Here is a 23,004-nt window from a genome sequence, read left to right on the forward strand (position 1 = left end):
GGAGTTCATGGAGGAGTAGTAAGACTTCTACAGGACTTGCTCGGGGCTTGAAATCATAAATTTAGACAAATGACAACAGCAACAAACAATAAAGATAATGTTCTGAAAAGTAACATTGTGTTAAACCTACGATCGTTGATATCACGGAAAATTCGTGTTGACAGGCCTAATTGTGATGTTAAAGGCAAAACGAGTCATTCAGTTAAATGCTTCAGAGCTTAAAACCACTTTGGATTCAACACAATAAATCATAATCGGACAAAAATATGAGCTGTTTGAACTGTTTTCTTTTAGAATTTTTATTAGAAATTGATGCTGCATGTGACAGATATTACAACTTGTCAGATATAATTAGGACTTTCTTACCTTTTTATATTGAAGCATATTCATTTGGCACGTCTTCTAAGTATTCTTATAGGCCTACCACTTATTTATAGTGCAGCATATCAAAATGTGTTGATTTTGGTCATTTTTTATAATGAGATTTTGTCCATGGTGATGTGTTTTTCATGGTCTTACCACTATGATCCACCAAAGCCTTTTCCGTTTTACTCGTATTTAAATGTGATTGTTATTTCATATTGTATGTATAAAATTAGTGCCAGGCTGCATGGTGTGACTCTTTGTTATGAAATAGTTCCATACAATACAATATATCCACAACACTGCAGAATTTCAACGTCCACAAATGTAGCTGTCACAGAAACCAGGTATTTTCATTAAGTACATTACTGTCCCAGATATTTGATTTGAAGGAAATAAAATAAAAGCATTAAAAAAAAAAAGATTTCATTTAAATGATAATGAATGCCACTGAACATTTAACATACTGCATACTGAACACAAAATGGCAACGTTGGGATTAAGAAGATTAAGAAGACTGTTTATAGTCACGCCAAACCAGTCCATTTATATTATAATATTGACATAACAGGTTCAACCAGCTGATCTTGAATCATCGGAGAGCAACAAGGGGAGAAACAGAAAGAGATGAAGTGAGAATACTTGAATCTGATCTGCTGCGTGTAAATCACAGGTAGGGAGCATTTATCTGTTGTGCTGTTTAGGTGAGCAAAAGTTATTATTTAATATTTCAATATTTATGCCAAATTAATGATACTCTCATTGAATGTCTGTTATTTAACCTCACAGATTTGTCTTGATTTTGTTTAAAGAAAGAAGAGGCATTAGTTTTATTTTCAAGTAGAGGTGGACAAAGTACACAAATCCATTATTTGAGGCAGAGTACAGATACTCCTGGTCAAATATTAGCTACTGCAATACAAGTGAAAGTTGTTCAGTTACATTTTTCTTGTGTTACAGTACTGGAGTAGGCTACTTGCTTTTAAAAATACTAATGTATTCGTTTTTTTTATGTCAACATATTGTTGTATTGTTCCACAGTGCATTTACAGAAACTAATAACAATGGAAAAACCCACTATATGCTGATTTATGCTGAACCGACCTATTCAACTGGCGGCCCGCGGGCCAACTCTGGCCCGTCAATCAAGTCTGACCCACTGATCAAATGTTTAATTACAAATACATTTTTATCCGATAAATTCTCTATACCACATAGAGGCACTAATAACGGAGTAGCATTCTTGGTAAACAGTGTCACCAGTCCTGCGCAGTAACAGCAGTGTCTGTTGGCAAAAATTAAACCAGGTATTAAACGGCCGTTAGTAGGCTATCTATAAGGTACAACGTCTCACTCTCGGGGTCTGTATGCAAGGGGCGGGGGCAGCTCTGTGTCACGCTGGCGCACCTTGCAGCACTCACACACAAACACAGAGATGCTGCTCTTAGTGACAATCGCGGAAAAATCTGAAATGGCAAGAGCATCTTGAACTTTTTCATTCTCATGGCTCTTCTGTTGTCTGCCTCTTTTTGTCACTCAAAAAAAAGATGTGATGTAGCTTTGTAAAAGATGTCAAAATTAACCAAATTACATCTAAGACAGCTGAAATGATGTGTTGTAGAAAAATGCAGCAAGCACAACATGACTGACAGCATAGGAGTTGGCTGTCATTGTATTTTCTCCTGTAACGAATTCCTTCATTCATTTCGCTAACTAAAAGCTTTGCTTCAAAGTAAGGAGTACTTCATAGAAATGTAGTGGAGTCAAAGGCACAATATTTGTCTTTTGAGTGTAGTGGAGTAATAGTCATTAGTTTCCAAAAAAAATAACACTTAACTTATTCTGAAAAAATATACATAAGTACAGTACTCAAGTAAAAGTACTTCATTACTGTCAACCCCTGACTATACAACAATAAATTCTGTTCTGTTATTACATACCCTCACCAAGCACTTTATTAGGAACACTTGTACACTTACTAATTCATGCAATTGTCCAATCTGCCACTAAAGTGACAGCAGTACAATGCATAAGATCATGCAGATACAGGCCAGGAACTTCAGTTAATGTTTATATTTCACATGATTATTGGCTCCAGATGGGCTGGTTTAAGTATTCCTGTCACTGAATTCTGAAACTTGAGTTTATGCAGAATGGTGCAACAAAAATAAAAAACATCCAGTGAGCTGTAGTTCTGCAGAAGGAAACATCTTGTTGAGGAGAGGTGTCAGAGGAGAATGGCCAGACTGGTCCGAGCTGACAGAAAGGCTACAATAACTCAGATAACCACAGTTGAAGACAGTAAAAACATATCCTGGTGTGATGAATCCGGATTTCTGCTGAGGCACGCAGATGCTAGTGTTAGAAACTTGGCATCAACAGCATGAAGCAATTGTCCCAACCTTGTCCCAAGATGTGGGTGTTGTCTAGAGGTGTGGTTTTCTTGCCACCTTGATGCAAATCAGTCATTGCTCGAATTGTTTAATCAACGTCAGTTAGTTCTTTGTATTTCACTTCATCAGAATGCAACAGATCAAGTTACAGGTGTGATTAGATCAACAATGAAAGGACAGTTTCTGACATCTTGTGGAATGCTACAGCTCAACTGAGTATTGTTGTCACAAACTTTTCCATGAACATTGTGGTTAATTCAGTGTACTTTTTTAGCCTCCCCAGTCACCTCACCTGAATCCAATAGAACAAATTTGGGATAGATCAGGAGATTGGCAGTACGAATGTACAGGTGACAAGTGAGTAGAAATTATATCTCGTAGGACGGTTCCCAACAACTTGTAGAATCTATGAAGAGTTGAGGCTGTTTGAACAAAGGGAGGTCCTACTCAGTATTAGTGTGGTAAGTCTAGGGAAATATAGGGAAACTTTCTAAATGTTTTTTATAAAGACAAAAACGTCAGCCTTAGAATCCGGTTGAATTTGTATCAATGTGTCTTGGGCTAGAAAACAGAGGTCCAGCAGTTTCAAAGTACCTTTTAAATATTAAGTTAATATAACTGTTGACAAAAACAGAAGGATTCAAGATATTTAATCTTTTTCCTTTTTTCACCTTCTCACAAACATAACAAATCCCTTCAAATGTATTAGCTACTACATTTGCAGAAATTACGTATTATGTTTGTAGTAGGCAACTGCTATTATGTTTGTGAGAAATTTATTACGTTTGTGGTTTATTACGTTGGTGGGTGTTACAATTACCTGTACAGATAAAAGACTATTAATAGGAACATTTCTAGTTAATTCATGGCAACAATATCTATAGGGAAACATGTGTTTTATGGTGACTTTTACATTTTACACACAGTTGTCATAGGTGGCACCTGGCAGTTTTACATCCTTATACCTGAAATATAAACTATGACAAGAAAAGTGAATAAATTATTATAACAAACAAAAACACATTATTATAATCAGTTCTGTTACTTTATTGGTATTTTATTTTGGTAAAAGTTAAAGAGGGCCTACTTGTTTTAAAATAGACTAGACAAAAGTACAGTTTTAGAAAGGAATACACATTTCAACTTTAGAAAGCTGAAAAGTATAGTTTGCGTTGTGTTCAGCCCAAAACCTCGATCATTTTTTTTCTTTCCTTTTTTTTGAGCTCATGTCTTTAATAATGGTATCATTTTTGATTGACTTTAGAAGAGTATCATTACCTAGGAACATCTGTAGTCGAACATTATTTACATGACAACAGGAACTTTGCTTTAAGGACACCTTTGAATTTTACACTTTGAAATTGTATTTCTGGCTAAAGAATGGATGTATTCATATCTCTTCTCATCTTGTTTCCAGGGGCAATAAAATGCGAAGCAACTAATCTGCCCGGATCCAGAAAGACAGGAACTTATCTACACACTGTAAAACATTACTCTATGAAAATCAGTGCAGTAAAGTACAGAATGGAGCAATAACTAGAAAAATGTTTAGTTTATTGTAATGATTCAGACAGGCCTTAATAATTTCAGACGCATAATGTTTCAATGGCAGAAAACAGTAAATCAGTGAGTATTTGAAAGAAATATAAAGGTGAAGTGCAGGTGAACTACATACAGAACTCACACAGTAAAAGCTTCCTATAGTTAATTTCCTCCTCTCAAATAATGAAGCTACTGAAAGGAGATAGGTTTCTACTGTTGCTGAAGATCACTCTTGGACTGGGATCACTATGGATGCTTTCCCTACTCAGTCACCCAAAAACAAGCTGGGATCCTACCTACTTTCTCAGCTACAGCTGGTTGGAGTATACAGATGCTGATGTCGGCCCGGAGACAGTGTGCAACTGTTCAGCGATCCTGCGTGGAGAGAGGCAGGCACTGGACCAAGCCAAATTACTGACTCTCACTAAAGACTTCCGCAAGAGTGTTCACATCCCTGATGAGTATTACATTAATGCAACCAAAGACTGTAGGTATGTTGCTTTAAACTACAAGTTTTAGTCATTGTATAATTTTAACTACTATTTAAATGGACTGAATTTATTCATTCCTTTTGTTATTTGTTCAATTGTGTATTTACAGGGAATTCAAGTTAAGCAGAAAATACTTAACACTCCCGTTAAGCCAGGAGGAAGAGGACTTCGCTCTGGCTTACTCTATAGTTGTTCATCATAAGGTATGTAAATTCTAAAGCCTCAATTTAAATTCAAATACATGTTCAAACAGTGTAGTAGGTCTAAACTATTTAATTAAGTCATTAATTTAAAAGGGCATTTCATCAATTTTACAAATGAAATTCAGTTCAGTTGACGTACACACATAAAGGATCATTTATTTTTTCATTTACTCTAGGTGCAGAACTTTGAGCGACTGCTGCGAGCCATCTATGTACCTCATAATATATATTGTATCCATGTGGACAAAAAATCAGATCCCTCAGTTTTCTCTACCATCATGGCAATTACTTCCTGTTTCCCAAATACCTTCATGGTCAGCCAGCCTGTGAGCGTGGTCTATGCTGCCTGGCCACGTGTCCAGGCTGACCTTAACTGTATGGCTGACCTCTATAAAGCCAGCACAAAATGGAAATACTTCATCAACCTTTGTGGCCAGGATTTCCCCCTGAAAACCAACTTGGAGATGGTGAGGATGTTGCGTTCCTTGAAGGGCGGGAACAGCTTAGAGTCAGAAAAAATGCCTGAGGGAAAGAAGTCAAGAGTGACAAATTCTTACAAGATAGTTGATGGAAACATCCAGGTACTTCTTTTGAATATTAGAATTACATATTGATTATTTGCAAAATCTTTCTATTCAGATTGACCATAATGAACATAACATAACATATAACTGTTTCAACTGTCTCAGGGGGCAGGAAAAGCAAAGGAGCCACCTCCCTTCAACCTGCCCATTCTGTCAGGAAATGCCTACATTGTGGTTAGCCGAGGCTACGTGCGCAGTGTGTTGGAAGACAGCCGAATACAGACACTGATTGAGTGGGCCAAAGACACCTACAGTCCTGATGAATTTCTCTGGGCAACCATTCAGCGAATCCCTGGTGTTCCTGGCTCAGCGAGGCCCCACCCCAAATATGACATGTCAGACATGCATGCCATTGCACGACTGGTGAAGTGGCATGGTCATGAGGGGTCACTGGGTTCTGTGCACGCAGTGTACCCAGAGTGTCACGGCAACCATGTCAGGTCAATCTGTGTATATGGTGCTGGAGACCTAAAATGGATGCTTAAGCAGCATCACCTCTTTGCCAACAAGTTTGACATGGACACAGAGCCCATCGCTATCTACTGCTTGGAGAAGTATCTGAGACAAAAGGCACTGGCTGAGTTGTACTAGGTGCAACTAGGTGCAACTCAGCCTTACCCATCAGGGCACGGCTCTGTAGAGTGAACTTCTCAAAAGCCACAGTGTCCCCTCGCCCAATGTTTGGAGAATCCATTGCTGTAGAAGAGCTTGGTGCTGTCAACTGGTAGGAGGTTCTCCAAGGTTATTTTGAGTCGTGCAAATTCTCCAGGGTCTCTACAAAATCTGGTATGGTTGGCTTTGGTCCCCGGTAGCTTCTATTGAAACTTCTTCTTGCAGGATCTTGTAATGGTGACTCAGGGTGAGTGCTCACTCACATCGGATGCTTGCTCTGATGTGCGCTTGACCATGTCACCTTCGAAGGAGTCCCTTTCGCACACCTCTATTACAGGCCCATTGGCTGCATCGCACAGTTTAAGATCCTGCTCATCCTTTTATTAATTTGGTCCAAATTTGTTTACAAAAGGTTGACTTTTTTCTTTTTCTTTTTTTTTTTATAGCTTTGGTGCTCTTTAAAATCATTTTGTTCAGTCATGGAATAACAGGTGAAATCAGTGGGGTTTTAATTGCTGAAAGTATTTAAATATGGTTCAATGATTGCTTGAATCATGTAAGTGATCATCATACACAGTGAATACTGGGTTTGCATTGGAAAACGATTTGCAAAACACAATTTGATTTAAGATGTCCAAATAGAACAGCAGATTACAAAGAGGGGAATCATCTTTGCCAATCGTGCGAATGTCTTTTCATATTGTTTCCCGGTTTTCATGTTTTTTGAAAATAAGTTGTATTTCCATTACCTAAATATGTGAAAATAAAAAATATGACCTGAGAAATATATTTTGATCAAATGATTTATTTGATTAAATTATAACCAACACATGAATGAAAATATAAAGGAGATCTTGAACTTTTAAGTCTACATGCAGTAACCCTGGTCCCAATGTAAACTAGAATAATTACTTGCAACAGCCAGGAAAACATTTCACCCATGAGATCTTCCCTCATGAAATACTTTGATAGGTTTGAAAATGCAGCAAATTGCAACTGCAAGTTACAGTGAGATTTCTACTGCAGAATAAGTGCTTTTGCATATCATCATAATGGATTAGATAGTATACAATATGAAATAAACGCTTTATATAACTGGAAATCTGTCAATATAATTACAGTGAATTACAGCTTGCAGGATTTTGGTTCTTGCCATATAAAAACTGGACACAGCTGGGAGAGCAGTTAGTTCTCTAAGATTTCACTACTCAGTTGCTGATACTCTGGTTGCCAGCCTACTTCGATCTCACTCAGTGTCTTGACTCAAACCGTGAAATGTGATCTCTGGATCTACTAGATTTATTTGGCTATTTGCGAATTGGGGTGTTTGGGATTATTGATTGTCAATCATTTGCAATCACCTGCTAGAGATAGCGGTTAGCTAGTTAGCTGTGTGTTTCACATAACATAAAACAGTACATGTTCTAGCTTGGAGTCCTAAAAAACACTCATAAAGTAGGCTACCCTAGTAACAAGTCTTGCATCCCTAATGCCCCCAAATCAAAGCAGTATAGAGCAGGGCCAGCTCACAGATTAATGGTAGATGATCAACTCACCTGTGAGAATCCCCAGTTCTTTGCTTTCACTCCTGAAGCCTCTGACAACCTCTCCCCAGCAGAAGGGTGAGGGTGACTTCCTAAAACGGTTTTTGTGTTGGTTATACAGTTCTTGAGAATTACACTCCCGGTTTGTCTCAGGTCCACTTGCAGTATGACGGTAATAATGAAGCCCTGGTGCTCGTAGAGAACCAGTGATGTTACATGATGAGTTGAACTGAACTGCATCACAAACGCTTCTGCTGATGCATTGATCACGTGACCAAAGCCGGCCGGGAGCCACATGTTGCCTTCAATTGTTGTAGGAAATGTAGCGATTACAAAATGATGCATTCCCGACCCACCTAGGGAAGGGCAATACATTTATTGTAACCCATTTCGTTTATTTTTCAATAAAATATGAGGTCATTTGTTATCAGTCCACAATTTTTCTTCTAATCATATTATAATGTTTAACATTTTAATAGCCAATATATTATAATATCGGATATACGTTGGATATATTAAGCCCGTTACTGGTTATACCTGTGAAGTTTGATGGTAGCTGACTTTGGTCTTTGACTCCAACCACACGAGGGTGACATATCCTTTCCCAAGCAACCAAACCATGGACTAGACAGCCCGTGGACCTTTATTTCAGTCAGTATACACAGTATCAAATGAAAACATCGGGGTACACACACATAGACAACAGATGAAACAATGAAAAAATAAAAAGGAAAAGGCTGTCAAACAGAAAAAAACAAACAGACTGGAAACATAAATAAAGTAAAATAAATAAAGATATACAACGCAAGTTGGCTATATGACAATAAGATCACTTGAAAATTAAAAAAAAATATTGCATACATTCAATGTTTTGATAGTTCTTTGTTTTGTTGAGAGAGCATAATGATTGCCGCGTGTTGTTCTATTTCCTTCTTAAATGTAAAGAACTGAATTTTTGTCAAGAAACACCCCCCTCGGGGTTTATGGTCGGTTAGTTTCTGTTCAGGTGAAGGTATGAGGAAACACTTTCGACACAGACAGAGACTTCGACACAACCCCGGCAGTAGCAGAGTTGGTGATGAATCTGAAACGGTCAGTATTTCCAATTTAAGGCATTGAAATGTTACAGGATTGAAATCATCTTTGAGGCTATATCCTATTTAAATGACAGTGATTAAATGTTCGCTAATTTGTGAATTGAAAGTGCCTCCCAAAGCGAATTAAGACATCAGTTCTTTTTAAAGAGCACCGAAGTGTAAGTGACAGCTGAGCTCATCTAATAAGAATATTCTGTCATCATTGCAAACATGTAGGCTACCTTCTTTGAAATTAGTTGGATAAATGTGTAATATCCTCCTCGTTTCCATTATCAAGAGCAGAGTTGTTACTGCATGGGGGTCATTAAGACATAAAAACTATTTATAAAGTCAATTAGCCACCGCTTGTTCAAGGATTTTCTTCGATAATAACAAGCATGGGAAATTCTTGGGTAATTGTACATTGTAACTGGTGAGAAATTCTTATTAGTTACACAGTAGTCCTTCTTTAGTAAGCAACTGACTCGCTGGTGTAAGTGTAAAATAATTACTTGTCCTTATATATAATATTACAGTTGTATAATATAAAATCTCTGTGGAGTGAAATTGTGCCTGTAAATCAGCGCCCATGCCAAAACAACCTGTTGATGAAAATTATACATTAATTAAACAGCATATACACTCAACATAGTTATTCATTCAATTTTCAGTAAAATGTCACCAAGATATATGACAGAGGAACATCTGAAGGAATCTGGAATCAGGCATTTGTCTTTAGATAGTATGTGATATATGAATAATTTAATAAAAAATAATATATGAAAAATTATGAGATTATCAAAACTGGTTACATGTTACACTGAACCAAATTGCACCATACTTGGGGGAGGGATGAGGCACTGTCAAAGGAAGAACCCATTCAATTTTGGTGCCCATTGGGTTAAAGGGCAGATACAGAATTTCTTTCAGTTTATCAGTATTCTTGAAATTGGGAGATAATAATGTATGGATCTTGATGTAAAAAATAATCATACGTAATCCTACTGTGGAGATCTATGACTTTGTACAATTTGGTTCAGATTATTATCTTGATCTGACAGACACATGTAAAATTGTTTAACTTTATAGCAGAGCTATGCCCTGTACTGACTGTCATTCCAGTGTTACAAGCTTTCAACTGCCTGAACATGTTTACCAAACAACTACAACAACTACAGAGGAATGACGGTAAACATGTCACCCTTATAATTGGCATTAAAAAATACTGGCATGAAAAACCTGCATATACTGACAAGTAAAAATCACACATTAATTCCAAGTAGATTTTGGAGAATTTGGATTTCAGAATAAAAGTGTCAAAATGTAACACTCCTGGCAGCGGTAAACTTATCCCTGCAGCCTAAAAAAGTAAAACCTGCAGGGAAATGCACTGCATTTGTCTACTTTGCAAATTCAAATACATCACATTAACATATTGATATTCAGGGATATTTGCATATTTCAGCAGATATCAGGAGTGTTCACACTTTTTGGGTGAAACAGATTCTCTCTTTTGTCCTCCACTCTATGTTTAACAACACTTTGCTCATCTGTATCAGGCTGAGAATGATAAATGGTTATACTACTTATCTTGAAGCATACTGTGCCCCCATTGATATACAAGAAGAAGTACACCCAGCCTGTTATTTCAGCTCAAAGATTTGTCTTGATTTGTTTAAAAAGAAAAAACGGACTTACTTGTAGAACCCGTAGAATAAAAAGCTTTGTTCATTGGGCCACTACCAAATTCAAATTGAGTTGGTCAAAAATCCACACTCACTGGGACTCCCCCTGTATTGTCTGGCAGCCTATCAGCTGCCAGCCTGCTCATTCTGCCACACACCTGTTGCTTGTTTGCTCGTTTACCCCTCAGCACTAACTATATCAGTCAGTTTGCCTTTGTTGTTTGCCAGATCGTAGTTTGTGTTCCTGGCTGCTTTTATGTATTGCCTTTTTGGATTTTTGACCTGTGCCTGTTTACCTGATTTGAACCTTTGCCTGATGCCTCTGTGCCTCTCATGTAGTCCTGCAGAAGGAAACATCTTGTTGAGGAGAGGTGTCAGAGGAGAATGGCCAGACTGGTCCAAGCTGACAGAAAGGCTACAATAACTCAGATAACCACAGTTGAAGACAGTAAAAACATATCCTGGTGTGATGAATCCAGATTTTCCGGATTTGTCCCAGGTTTCGGGTATTGTTTTATAGGTGTGGTTTTCTTGCCACCTTGATGCAAATCAGTCATTGCTCGAATTGTTTAATCAACGTCAGTTAGTTCTTTGTATTTCACTTCATCAGAATGCAACAGATCAAGTTACAGGTGTGATTAGATCAACAATGAAAGGACAGTTTCTGACATCTTGTGGAATGCTACAGCTCAACTGAGTATTGTTGTCACAAACTTTTCCATGAACATTGTGGTTAATTCAGTGTACTTTTTTAGCCTCCCCAGTCACCTCACCTGAATCCAATAGAACAAATTTGGGATAGATCAGGAGATTGGCAGTACGAATGTACAGGTGACAAGTGAGTAGAAATTATATCTCGTAGGACGGTTCCCAACAACTTGTAGAATCTATGAAGAGTTGAGGCTGTTTGAACAAAGGGAGGTCCTACTCAGTATTAGTGTGGTAAGTCTAGGGAAATATAGGGAAACTTTCTAAATGTTTTTTATAAAGACAAAAACGTCAGCCTTAGAATCCGGTTGAATTTGTATCAATGTGTCTTGGGCTAGAAAACAGAGGTCCAGCAGTTTCAAAGTACCTTTTAAATATTAAGTTAATATAACTGTTGACAAAAACAGAAGGATTCAAGATATTTAATCTTTTTCCTTTTTTCACCTTCTCACAAACATAACAAATCCCTTCAAATGTATTAGCTACTACATTTGCAGAAATTACGTATTATGTTTGTAGTAGGCAACTGCTATTATGTTTGTGAGAAATTTATTACGTTTGTGGTTTATCATGTTGGTGGGTGTTACAATTACCTGTACAGATAAAAGACTATTAATAGGAACATTTCTAGTTAATTCATGGCAACAATATCTATAGGGAAACATGTGTTTTATGGTGACTTTTACATTTTACACACAGTTGTCATAGGTGGCACCTGGCAGGTTTACATCCTTATACCTGAAATATGAAATATGACAACAGGCATGGCAACACATGGAACAGGAACTTTGCTTTAAGGACACTTTTGAATTTTACACTTTGAAATTTTATTTCTGGCTAAAGAATGGATGTATTCATATCTCTTCTCATCTTGTTTCCAGGGGCAATAAAATGCGAAGCAACTAATCTGCCCGGATCCAGAAAGACAGGAACTTATCTACACACTGTAAAACATTACTCTATGAAAATCAGTGCAGTAAAGTACAGAATGGAGCAATAACTAGAAAAATGTTTAGTTTATTGTAATGATTCAGACAGGCCTTAATAATTTCAGATGCATAATGTTTCAATGGCAGAAAAAAGTAAATCAGTGAGTATTTGAAAGAAATATAAAGGTGAAGTGCAGGTGAACTACATACAGAACTCACACAGTAAAAGCTTCCTATAGTTAAGTTCCTCCTCTCTAATAATGAGATTACTGAAAGGAGGCAGGCTTCTACTGTTGCTGAAGATCACTCTTGGACTGGGATCACTATGGATGCTTTCCCTACTCAGTCACCCAAAAACAAGCTGGGATCCTACCTACTTTCTCAGCTACAGCTGGTTGGAGTATACAGATGCTGATGTCGGCCCGGAGACAGTGTGCAACTGTTCAGCGATCCTGCGTGGAGAGAGGCAGGCACTGGACCAAGCCAAATTACTGACTCTCACTAAAGACTTCCGCAAGAGTGTTCACATCCCTGATGAGTATTACATTAATGCAACCAAAGACTGTAGGTATGTTGCTTTAAACTACAAGTTTTAGTCATTGTATAATTTTAACTACTATTTAAATGGACTGAATTTATTCATTCCTTTTGTTATTTGTTCAATATTGTGTATTTACAGGGAATTCAAGTTAAGCAGAAAATACTTAACACTCCCGTTAAGCCAGGAGGAAGAGGACTTCCCTCTGGCTTACTCTATAGTTGTTCATCATAAGGTATGTAAATTCTAAAGCCTCAATTTAAATTCAAATACATGTTCAAACAGTGTAGTAGGTCTAAACTATTTAATTAAGTCATTAATTTAAAAGGGCATTTCATCAATTTTACAAATGAAATTCAGTTCAGTTGACGTACACACATAAAGGATCATTTATTTTTTCATATACTCTAGGTGCAGAACTTTGAGCGACTGCTGCGAGCCATCTATGTACCTCATAATATATATTGTATCCATGTGGACAAAAAATCAGATCCCTCAGTCTTCTCTACCATCATGGCAATTACTTCCTGTTTCCCAAATACCTTCATGGTCAGCCAGCCTGTGAGCGTGGTCTATGCTGCCTGGCCACGCGTCCAGGCTGACCTTAACTGTATGGCTGACCTCTATAAAGCCAGCACAAAATGGAAATACTTCATCAACCTTTGTGGCCAGGATTTCCCCCTGAAAACCAACTTGGAGATGGTGAGGATGTTGCGTTCCTTGAAGGGCGGGAACAGCTTAGAGTCAGAAAAAATGCCTGAGGGAAAGAAGTCAAGAGTGACAAATTCTTACAAGATAGTTGATGGAAACATCCAGGTACTTCTTTTGAATATTAAAATTACATATTGATTATTTGCAAAATCTTTCTATTCAAATTGACCATAATGAACATAACATAACATATCATAACTGTTACAACTGTCTCAGGGGGCAGGAAAAGCGAAGGAGCCACCTCCCTTCAACCTACCCATTCTGTCAGGAAATGCCTACATTGTGGTTAGCCGAGGCTACGTGCGCAGTGTGTTGGAAGACAGCCGAATACAGACACTAATTGAGTGGGCCAAAGACACCTACAGTCCTGATGAATTTCTCTGGGCAACCATTCAGCGAATCCCTGGTGTTCCTGGCTCAGCGAGGCCCAACACCAAATATGACATGTCAGACATGCATGCCATTGCACGACTGGTGAAGTGGCAGTGGCATGAGGGGTCACTGGGTTCACTGGAGGCAGTGTACCCAGAGTGTCATGGCAACCATGTCAGGTCAATCTGTGTATATGGTGCTGGAGACCTAAAATGGATGCTTAAGCAGCATCACCTCTTTGCCAACAAGTTTGACATGGATACAGATCCCATTGCTATCTACTGCTTGGAGAAGTATCTGAGACAAAAAGCACTGGCTGAGTTGCACTAGGTGTATTGGAGATTTTTTTTTTTTCCTGCAAACCAAGAATGGAATCATCTGAAGCAGCAGATAATTTCATTTCAAGATGTATTTAAAATTATTTATATTTCTAGTATCATAAAAAAAAGTACAAATACAATGAAATGGTTAAAAAAAAATTTAATTTGTGGCAATACATTTAAGTCCCGTTGCTGCTAATTTAGAAGTTTATAAACCTGACATTTACATCCCTCTACTTAAAAGTCCTGAAGAAAAAGCCATTTAGGTTTTTGGATGAGAATATGGGTGAAGCACTGGGAAAAACCCTACAGCAAAATCTGCTGCAAGACAAGTGTGTAAGACAACAGCGATCTCTATCTGTATTTTCCAGTGAAACAATGTCCCCAAACGTAAACATCTACCTTAACAATCTAAGCGCATGGCAGACAAAACAGCAGAAAAAAAGATTGCAGCTCAAGGGACATGGTTCAAATGGGTTCTCTCTTAATTTATCATGGACAGATGTGGACAAAGAACACTGAGACACTAGATACTCCTGGTCAAATATCGCTCCAATACAAGTGAAAGTTGTTCAAATTTTTACTTGAGTTACAGTACCGGGGTTCTTGCTTTTAAAAATATTTAAGTATTCAAAAGTACATTTTTATATGTCTGACAGTGTAGGAGTTGGCTGTGATTGTTTTTTCTCCTGTGACAAATACAACACATGGTTTATATAATATACAGTACTGTGCAAAAGTTTTAGGCAGGTGTGAAAAAATGCTGTAAACTAAGAATGCTTCCAAAAATATAAATAATTGTTTATTTTTATCAATTTACAAAATGCAAAGTGAGCGAACAAAAGAAAAATCTAAATCAAATCAATATATATTTGGCGTTACTAACCTTTGCCTTCAAACCGGCATCAATTCTTATAGATACACTTGCACAAAGTCAGGGATTTTGTAGGATTATAGTCAGGTGTATGATCAACTAATTATACCAAACAGGTGCTAATGATCGAAACACAGTCATTTACTGAAACAGAAACAGCTGTGTAGGAGGCTTAAAACTGGGGGAGGAAAAGCCAAACTCTGCTACCAAGGTGAGGTTGTGGAAGACAGTTTCATGTCACAGGTCATACACCATGGCAAGACTGAGCACAGCAACAAGACCCAAGGTAGTTATACTGCATCAGCAAGGTCTCTCCCAGACAAAGATTTCAAAGCAGACTGGGGTTTCAAGATGTGCTGTTCAAACTCTTTTGAAGAAGCACAAAGAAACGGGCAACGTTGAGGATCGTAGACGCAGTGGTCGGCCAAGGAAACTTAGTGCAGCAGATGAAGAACACATCAAGCTTATTTCCCTTCGAAATCGGAAAATGTCCAGCAGGACAGAGGGAGAATAGACTGAAACAACCATCATCGCGGTCCTGAGGAAAGACAAGCTGACCCTGATCAAAAAGCGGGAAACATCATCGGGCAGGAGGACCACCCACTCCTGGAACTCCAGCAGGCCAGATTCAAAATGCTGAAGTGAATTTGGTGGAGTCAGTGTGGCAGTGTTCTGCACAGGAACACCCACCTAAGCTACATTGAGATGCTGCTGCAGCCCTTTGGAAGCATCGCACAGTTAAAGATCCTGTTCATCCTGTTGGTGCAAATTTGTTTTTGTTAATTCTTTTTGAAAAGTTTGATTCACTGTGACATCATAATGTTCTGCTAAAAGACTTTTATTCAATGCTGAGAAAAACATTCTAAGTTACAGTGGGACTGGTTAGCAGAGGGGTTTACTGTTTTAATCAATAATTACCTGCCTTATATCTGATGTCCAAACTATTTGTTAAATCTGGCAGATTAAAGGAAAGCATTGTTCATGAATATATATTTTCCATCTACCAATTTAATGATTTTATCTCTCGTGTTTTTTCTAAATGTGCTGACTGGATTGGTGGCAACACTGTGATGGCTGGGGACTTTAACTGTTACTTTTGTACAGTGATGGATAGATCTCTAATATCTCTGAATCTTTTAAAGTAATCTGGGGTGTTCCACTGGGTTTATTATTATTATTATTATTATTATTATTATTATTATTATTATTATTTATATGATCTCTGTAAAGTGTCAAAATGATTCACATGTATCTTATTTACAGATGACACTAATTTATCTTTTGTCCTGGGAAGACTTCAAATGGCATTTTGAGAAATTAAATTAAAAATTAATATCAGTCAATAGTGTTGCAAGTGTCTTATGTTTAATGTTATTCTTCACCTATATCTTAAAAATGTGGGGAAATGCATGTAAAACCATCCCTATTCAGTTTTCATATTATAAAAATGAGCCATAAGAATTAAAACTAAATTGGATCATAAAACTAATGGCCTGTTCACAAAACTAAAGATATTAAAACTTAACAATTTAGTTGAGTATAGGGTAAGACAAATAATGTATAAAGTATACAATAATTTGTTACCGTGCAGTATTCTAAACATGTTTCCAAGAAAGACATCAAATATCATAATATGCATTTCAATAAAGGGAGTGATGGTATGGATCAGTCTTCAGGATGAATTATAAATGTGAAATACAATATATTTAAAAGCCTGTTTAAAAGTAAGGTCATAGATAAATGTAAGATACTTGTCTGATATTCCATCATAATCTGTTCGATTATGACAATGTGTGATATGGTATTATTGACTGCATCCATGGTGTGATAATGAGATTTGGTAAATGTAAGGACATGTGTAGCCATGTGTATATATAGTTATGATCTGGACAGTGTTTTATAAGTCTTAATAAGGTAAAAAAAGATTTGACATTTGACAAGATTTGAAGATTTGACATCAACTGATTCATTTGCTGTTGCCACCTGATTCCATCGGCTCAGGGAAATAATCCAGTTCAATGAACCAGATCTCCGGTCAGTCTGCCAACAATATCCTCAACCTGATGGGTCTGTTTAAATACCTATGTGTGCTGCTACAACTGGTCGAATAATTTGCCAATTTTTAGGCTTTGTGTGCATTGTGGTGTATAGTATACATTTTTAAGAGGAGGTTGAGGAGGAACACGTCTTTAATGAAGTAAAACATTTTACATACTTTACAACAAATGAATACCTTCCAAGCCACAAACAAATGTATATAAATATAATAAAAAAGCAAATAAAAGTAGACACATCCCAACCTGCGCAGTAGGCACGCTTTATACTGTACCTGTCAAACCATCAGTGAACATAGTATTTCCTCATCACTCCCCAAACATTTTCCTTCTCTGTCTCGCCCACACACGCACGCACGAATGCAACCCAGATAAACCATGACTACAATCACAGTGGTACACAATTCTGCATTTGGGTGAGTAATCAGATCAGAGAAATCTTAAGCTGTAGCAACTGAAAGCATGCAACACATTACTGCAGCTACTGAAAACTGCTATTTGGCTACATCTCAAGTATTTTCACAGTGATATACAATGTCAATAGAACTGCCTACTTGTAGCCTTTTCCAAGTTTGTATGAGGTGTAGGGTAAGATTGTGACATAATGTAAAAACCCTCTATGACAGTAGCCGCCTACACCAATGTGAACTACTCAAAAACCAGCTTGGCCACTAGAAACCATTATAAACCACAGGCTTGAATAGCACAAAGATGTTTTTCACGTGTGGATCACATTTTTGTAAACCTTGACTATCTAAAATTAGAGTCTAGATAGAGTATCTGTTAACATTATAGTGTGTTGACAGAGCTACACTAACATCCCAAATGTCCAGGGACACAAATGTGTATTTGTGAGCAGATGGGCAGTAATAAAACTTCTGTTTCCATGTATGGCCTCACTATGGCTTCAGAATTAACATTCCACAATTAATATTACCATGTGTCACAAAAGGTAAATCTACTGACAGGGAAGATTAATTCATGAATGTAACAAAGCCAGTTAGTTATTCCTCCAAAGTGAAAGAAATAAGACTCAAACCATTGTTAAGAGTAAAGATGAAGTCAAAGAAAACAAAAGCTACTAAATAGATAACACAATTGAATGTTGTGTAACATTAGTAGTACAGGATAAAGCATCTTCCCTTCAGCACAGTGACAGGCTCAGTCACTGTAAATACAGTATTGTGTTCAGCACCCTACTTCCTTCACTTAACAAGGAACTGCCTGGTGTTTTGTACCACAGCACAATCCTTTTATGACACATTGTTAGTGCTGGACACATCATGCTGCAGGCTTGCTTATATTCAGACATGCTGTGGTAGAATACAGCATATTGCAGGGAGGAGATAGGCAGGAGCCAGGTATCTTGTAATTTTCAAACAGCTGAGTTCCCCTTCTTGTCGGCTCTAAATAAGAGAGAAGATGACAGAGACAGAATTGTATTACACCTCTGTCATTGAAGCATTAGAATTAAAGCAAAGGGATCGCCAGTGAAAACTAAAAACAGTGGTCAGATCATAAAGTTAATGGCAGTCATACCAATGCATACCTCTGCAATAACTATGCCAATAGCAGATGCATATATTTTATGACTTTAACTGAAATGGTAAACACCTACTAGCATTAAGTATACATTAAGTTTTCCTGTTAACTGCAACACTGCAAAATCAGTATTTGTTCAGTGGCTACCAGGCCTACTCTTGAATTCATAGGTAAGATTCACTGTGGCATTTTTAAAGATGGTCTACTCTGAAAATAATAAAACTCAAGAGAAATGAGTTTGCCATGCAGCAGGTTGGTTATATGATTATCTCTTCATTCTATGGTATCAGTTATGTTTCATTCCTCATTCATAACAACAGATTAATCAAATACATCAAGGATCATTGCTTTACAGTTAGGCCAAAGCCTTGACTAGTTTATGTATGTTACAGTACACGTGAAATGATGTGCCTGTATGTGTCCATGTCTTGGGTATCTCTTTATGACTGATCAGCTGGTTTGTCTCAGGTTTAAAAACAGTTAGGTCACCAGATAAGATAAGCTGCTCAGGTAACTCTGTGACTGAAAGAAAAATAGTTAAAGACAGATTTATAGTTCACATAGACGTTTAAAATGGCATATTACAATTATACTTGCGATAAAGAAATAGGACACAGGAGTTATCAATCCACCAAACATTTTTCCTGTTTATTGAATATTGTGGATCTGCAAAGAACAGCAATTATTTCCTTCGTTGTCTCAGTTAAATTCACTCACCGACAGAAACCAATGATGCACTACTCACTTAGCTGCTGTGTCCTGCAAATCTGTATCCAGTCTGGTTTTGCATTGGGTTGGATGGCAAAGAAAAAGGATTAGTGAGGGAGTCGAACAAGTTCTGGGTGTGGCGAAATTGTCAGTAAACATGCAGTGGATGGGGATTAAAAGCCTGTTTCAACAATGCCATAATAGTTTGAATGAAGGGGAAGGAAAACAAGCATCAGTGCTCTAAAGTGGGAGGGTTCAAGGTCAGAGGAGTGAGGCACAGATGCGCTGCAATACAGGGTGCAATCATTTACCAACAATAAAACAGTCACCAGAGTTAATTTTTACCCCTTAAACACAGGCACTTTAACACTGGACATGGATGTCTGTAGTTTTCAGACTCAATCCATGCTCAGTGGCACAAGGCATGAAAGCAGAAAAGTGTAAGACATGGCCTCTTGGATAATGGACAGGGTTAAAGTTAGAATAAGACATTTCCACTCTATTTCCTCTAACACACCAAAACGTGTGTGTTTTAGGGAGTCTTATGAGCTACAAACAGACCCTTTTTCTCTTTTACACAGTAAAACTGGGTATAAACTGCTACAGTATCTTCCACAGAGACTGTCCTGACCAGAAAAAAAACAGCATTGACCATTTGCTCTAATTTTAACATCTCTCTGATGAGCGACCAGAAGTTGTTTATATGACTGTCCTCTCCGAAGCAAAGTAGTGTGACAACACTGTTATAGCGTAGTCCCAAGGAGGGCACCAGGGTGGATGGTTGGGTGTACAAAGTGTATAACGTTAACATCAGAGTCCACAGTTTGGGTTTGACCTTGTACAGTTGGTCATTGTTGTTTTCTTTTCACCATGAAGGCTATCATTGCCTAACTTTTACCAACTGAACTTCACAATACCACAGCCACTATGTGTAAAATTTGAATTTTATTTTTATTTTGTTGCAATCTAGTAGTAGTATCAATAAAGCTGTGTAGTATTTGTGGTTACTCTACTTACTTCACCCACTTATAATTTTTCACTGTGGGGATAATTTGCTGCCAATTATGAGAAAGTCTAGTCTGTGCTGCTGGTCTGTACAGTCCCTTTACAACCATTCGTACTGATGGAGATATTTGTGTTTTCAGTCTGGTGTCAGTCCCACTATGTATTGCATGTAAATTCCTCAAGAGCAAACCATCAGACCAGCCTAGCTTTGGGGGTGACTATGTACAGTATATCTGTTGTTAGTGTAGGGTACCTAGGGGTATACTGTGTATATTCATTAGATTTCTACTAAAACGTCACAGATGAGAGGTAAAATGAATCGGTTTACATGGAAAGCCACTTCACAGACTGGAGGAAGTAAGAAAAACAATATTGGGCTGGTTTTATGTTGGATAAGGAGACAGCCAAAGGTCAGTAAGGTTAGTCCCAGCATGAGAAAATTCACAGTAGCTTTGAAGGATTTTACAGGGAGACTTTGACACAACCAACTGATCAATACAGGCAGGTTAGGTGATTTACCTCATGCATGCAAATCTGTGTATAGACCTCTCCTCGTCATACCTTTGGGCACAGTGAGAGATGTATAAGCATGCCTAATTTGGCACTTGAAATCAAAGTTTGCACTGTGTTTGTTTCCTTTTTCCAAGGAGGATGTCAGTGTGTATTTCTTGGGTAAGTATTCTAAAAACAATTTATGCCTTTATGATGTGATTACAGCAGTTTAAACAGAGATTACAGTCATTGACTATGGCATTTAATACCTAGGAAAGGCAAGACAAAACACACACAAAATATCTAAAGATACTTGAAGATCTCGCTATAGGACATACTATTTGCTACTTGAAACTGGAAAAAACTGGAATGGATAATAACAAAATTGCAGAGGATGAGAGGTAGGACAGTTCATTTGGTAACATGGTTAATATTTGTCACTTTATGCAAACCATTGATAATTTTGATACAGGCTGACTCACTTGACGATGCTGGGTGGAATGTGGACATAGTCCATTGGGATGATTTCTCCAAGCTCCTGCAGACTATTCACATACTTGATCTTACTGCTGAACTTGGAGCTGTAGAAAACAGAAATCAGAACGGTTTGTTTTACTACTGAAAAGAACTGATTCAACCATTGTGATGTGGTAAATTGGCTCCTGGATTTCCATTGTAATCAAACTGTCTTCTTGGAAATAATCATAATTTGTGAACTATAAGCACTTGACACCACCACAAATTAAAATGTGACAAGTCTAAATATGTCACATTTTAATTTGTGGCTAATCATAAAATCACAAAATGTGTGCATTTTTTGAAATTATGAACACCTCTAATGTACATCCTGTGATAAACGTCATCTCAATGTAAAGTACAAAGGTGAGACCTTATGAAGGGTCTGGTGATCCCCAGCAAAGTCCTTATGAACCAGGAAGGATGGACAATGATGAACATCTTAAGGTTTTTCTTTAGTCTGTGGGGCAAGAGGAGAGGCAGAAGAGGTGTGAAAAAGGGTTAGCAAAGGTTAGCAAGATCTCCATTGATATAAGTGTAATTATTTACAACAATCAGCAGAGCTCAAGGTTTTTCACAGTGAAGTTGTTCCTCTGTAGAGGAAAAAACAGCATGAGTGGTCTGGTGAAAGCACATCAAAAAGTAAGTATTTCAGGAGATGATGACTCCTCATTATTTTACTGTTTATTTTACTTTTTTCCGAAATCACTCCCTGTTATATGGTGCACTATATTTACTGTCCACCCTTTTATTTGAGAGAAAAATATATGTGTTATATAATGCTACAATTTAATGCCCACAAACACTGACATAACAGAATATGGTATTGTCCATGGTATGTATACTGTAAACTATTGCTAAGAGTGAACTACTGACTGTCTTTTAAAGCGTGAATGAGGAAGTGATTTCTGACAAACTCAGTTTATGTTGCGATGAAGAGAGGCAAATAAGATATCAATAGGCCTCTTCTATGGTGGCTGGTTTTCATAAATATTAACCAGAAGAATGAGACTATTGATAACATTTCAAGTCATCAAGTTGTGTAAAGTGATATATTATGTTTTCATTTTTCTTGTTAAAGTATCAAAGTCCTGCCACATTCATTTAGAAGAGTTATCAATTATCACAGTAAAATTACAGAATATTAGCAATTAAGAGGATCAAGCCTAATCATAAATATTAAACAGAAATCTAGGGTGATGTTAGCTCTAGTTTGGTTTGAAAACCAGTTTCACCATTTACTCATTTTATTTTAAAGTCTTTATGTATTAATATTAACTGAACACTCAAATGATGCTTGGGGTGTGTATATACTGTAGTTCTGTCACACGTTTGCCTTCCAGAGTTTACTTTTGCACAAGGAAGACACTTGTCTGAGCTGTTGTTACTAGAGTTGTGTCATACGTCTCTTTTTTTATATGCTCAAACCATGACCTGCACCCCAACAACATCTGCCCTCAACAAAACTACAGCTGAGGTATGAAGATTTTTGTCTATTGTCTCTTCTACTCCATCGACTCCCTGGAGATTCCTCACATCTCTACAACACGCAAGATTTTTTTCATACAAACGCAGCATTACATTTAGTCAGTTACACATGCACAGTGTTCTACTGATGGGCACCACAGCAATATTGAGTTGGTAATTTTTTTAATTAGCATTTTAATGGTAGGTGCTGCTGATTTATTATTTAATTCCCCCTTTCAGGGTTGATTTGGATTTTTCTTTCATCAAAGAAATGT

The 23,004-nt window shown here is 37.4% G+C and overlaps 3 protein-coding genes across 10 annotated transcripts in view; 2 read left to right on the forward strand and 1 right to left on the reverse strand.

Moving 5' to 3' along the window:
• The first annotated feature begins 287 nt into the window (after nt 1-287).
• On the forward strand, nt 288-7,746 carry LOC130168988 (beta-1,3-galactosyl-O-glycosyl-glycoprotein beta-1,6-N-acetylglucosaminyltransferase-like). Its single transcript, XM_056375370.1, has 4 exons — nt 288-4,789; nt 4,899-4,992; nt 5,169-5,573; nt 5,682-7,746. The coding sequence occupies exons 1-4, from the start codon at nt 4,482-4,484 to the stop codon at nt 6,165-6,167; spliced, it is 1,293 nt and encodes a 430-aa protein (XP_056231345.1). The 5' UTR covers nt 288-4,481; the 3' UTR covers nt 6,168-7,746.
• A 1,005-nt stretch (nt 7,747-8,751) lies between these two features.
• LOC130169697 (beta-1,3-galactosyl-O-glycosyl-glycoprotein beta-1,6-N-acetylglucosaminyltransferase-like) lies at nt 8,752-16,288 on the forward strand. The gene is made up of 5 exons (XM_056376623.1): nt 8,752-8,824; nt 12,083-12,698; nt 12,810-12,903; nt 13,080-13,484; nt 13,596-16,288. The coding sequence occupies exons 2-5, from the start codon at nt 12,391-12,393 to the stop codon at nt 14,079-14,081; spliced, it is 1,293 nt and encodes a 430-aa protein (XP_056232598.1). The 5' UTR covers nt 8,752-8,824; nt 12,083-12,390; the 3' UTR covers nt 14,082-16,288.
• Nucleotides 16,289-17,116: 828 nt separating this feature from the next.
• LOC130169695 (uncharacterized) overlaps nt 17,117-23,004 on the reverse strand; it is a 36,356-nt gene continuing 30,468 nt past the window's right edge. For 3 of the 8 annotated variants that reach the window (XM_056376616.1, XM_056376615.1, XM_056376622.1), the window contains 5 exons: nt 21,636-21,722; nt 21,229-21,327; nt 20,774-20,815; nt 19,287-19,319; nt 17,117-18,405 (listed from right to left, as the gene is read on the reverse strand). In XM_056376616.1, the coding sequence (XP_056232591.1) occupies nt 18,375-18,405; nt 19,287-19,319; nt 20,774-20,815; nt 21,229-21,327; nt 21,636-21,722 (292 nt within the window). In that variant the 3' untranslated portion in view covers nt 17,117-18,374. Of the gene's footprint in view, nt 18,406-19,258; nt 19,320-20,773; nt 20,816-21,228; nt 21,328-21,635; nt 21,723-23,004 lie in introns of all 8 variants that reach the window. The other 5 variants (XM_056376617.1, XM_056376619.1, XM_056376620.1 and 2 more) reach the window with 5 other exon arrangements.

This window comes from Seriola aureovittata, chromosome 5 (assembly GCF_021018895.1).
Source record: "Seriola aureovittata isolate HTS-2021-v1 ecotype China chromosome 5, ASM2101889v1, whole genome shotgun sequence".
Classification (NCBI taxonomy): domain Eukaryota; kingdom Metazoa; phylum Chordata; class Actinopteri; order Carangiformes; family Carangidae; genus Seriola; species Seriola aureovittata.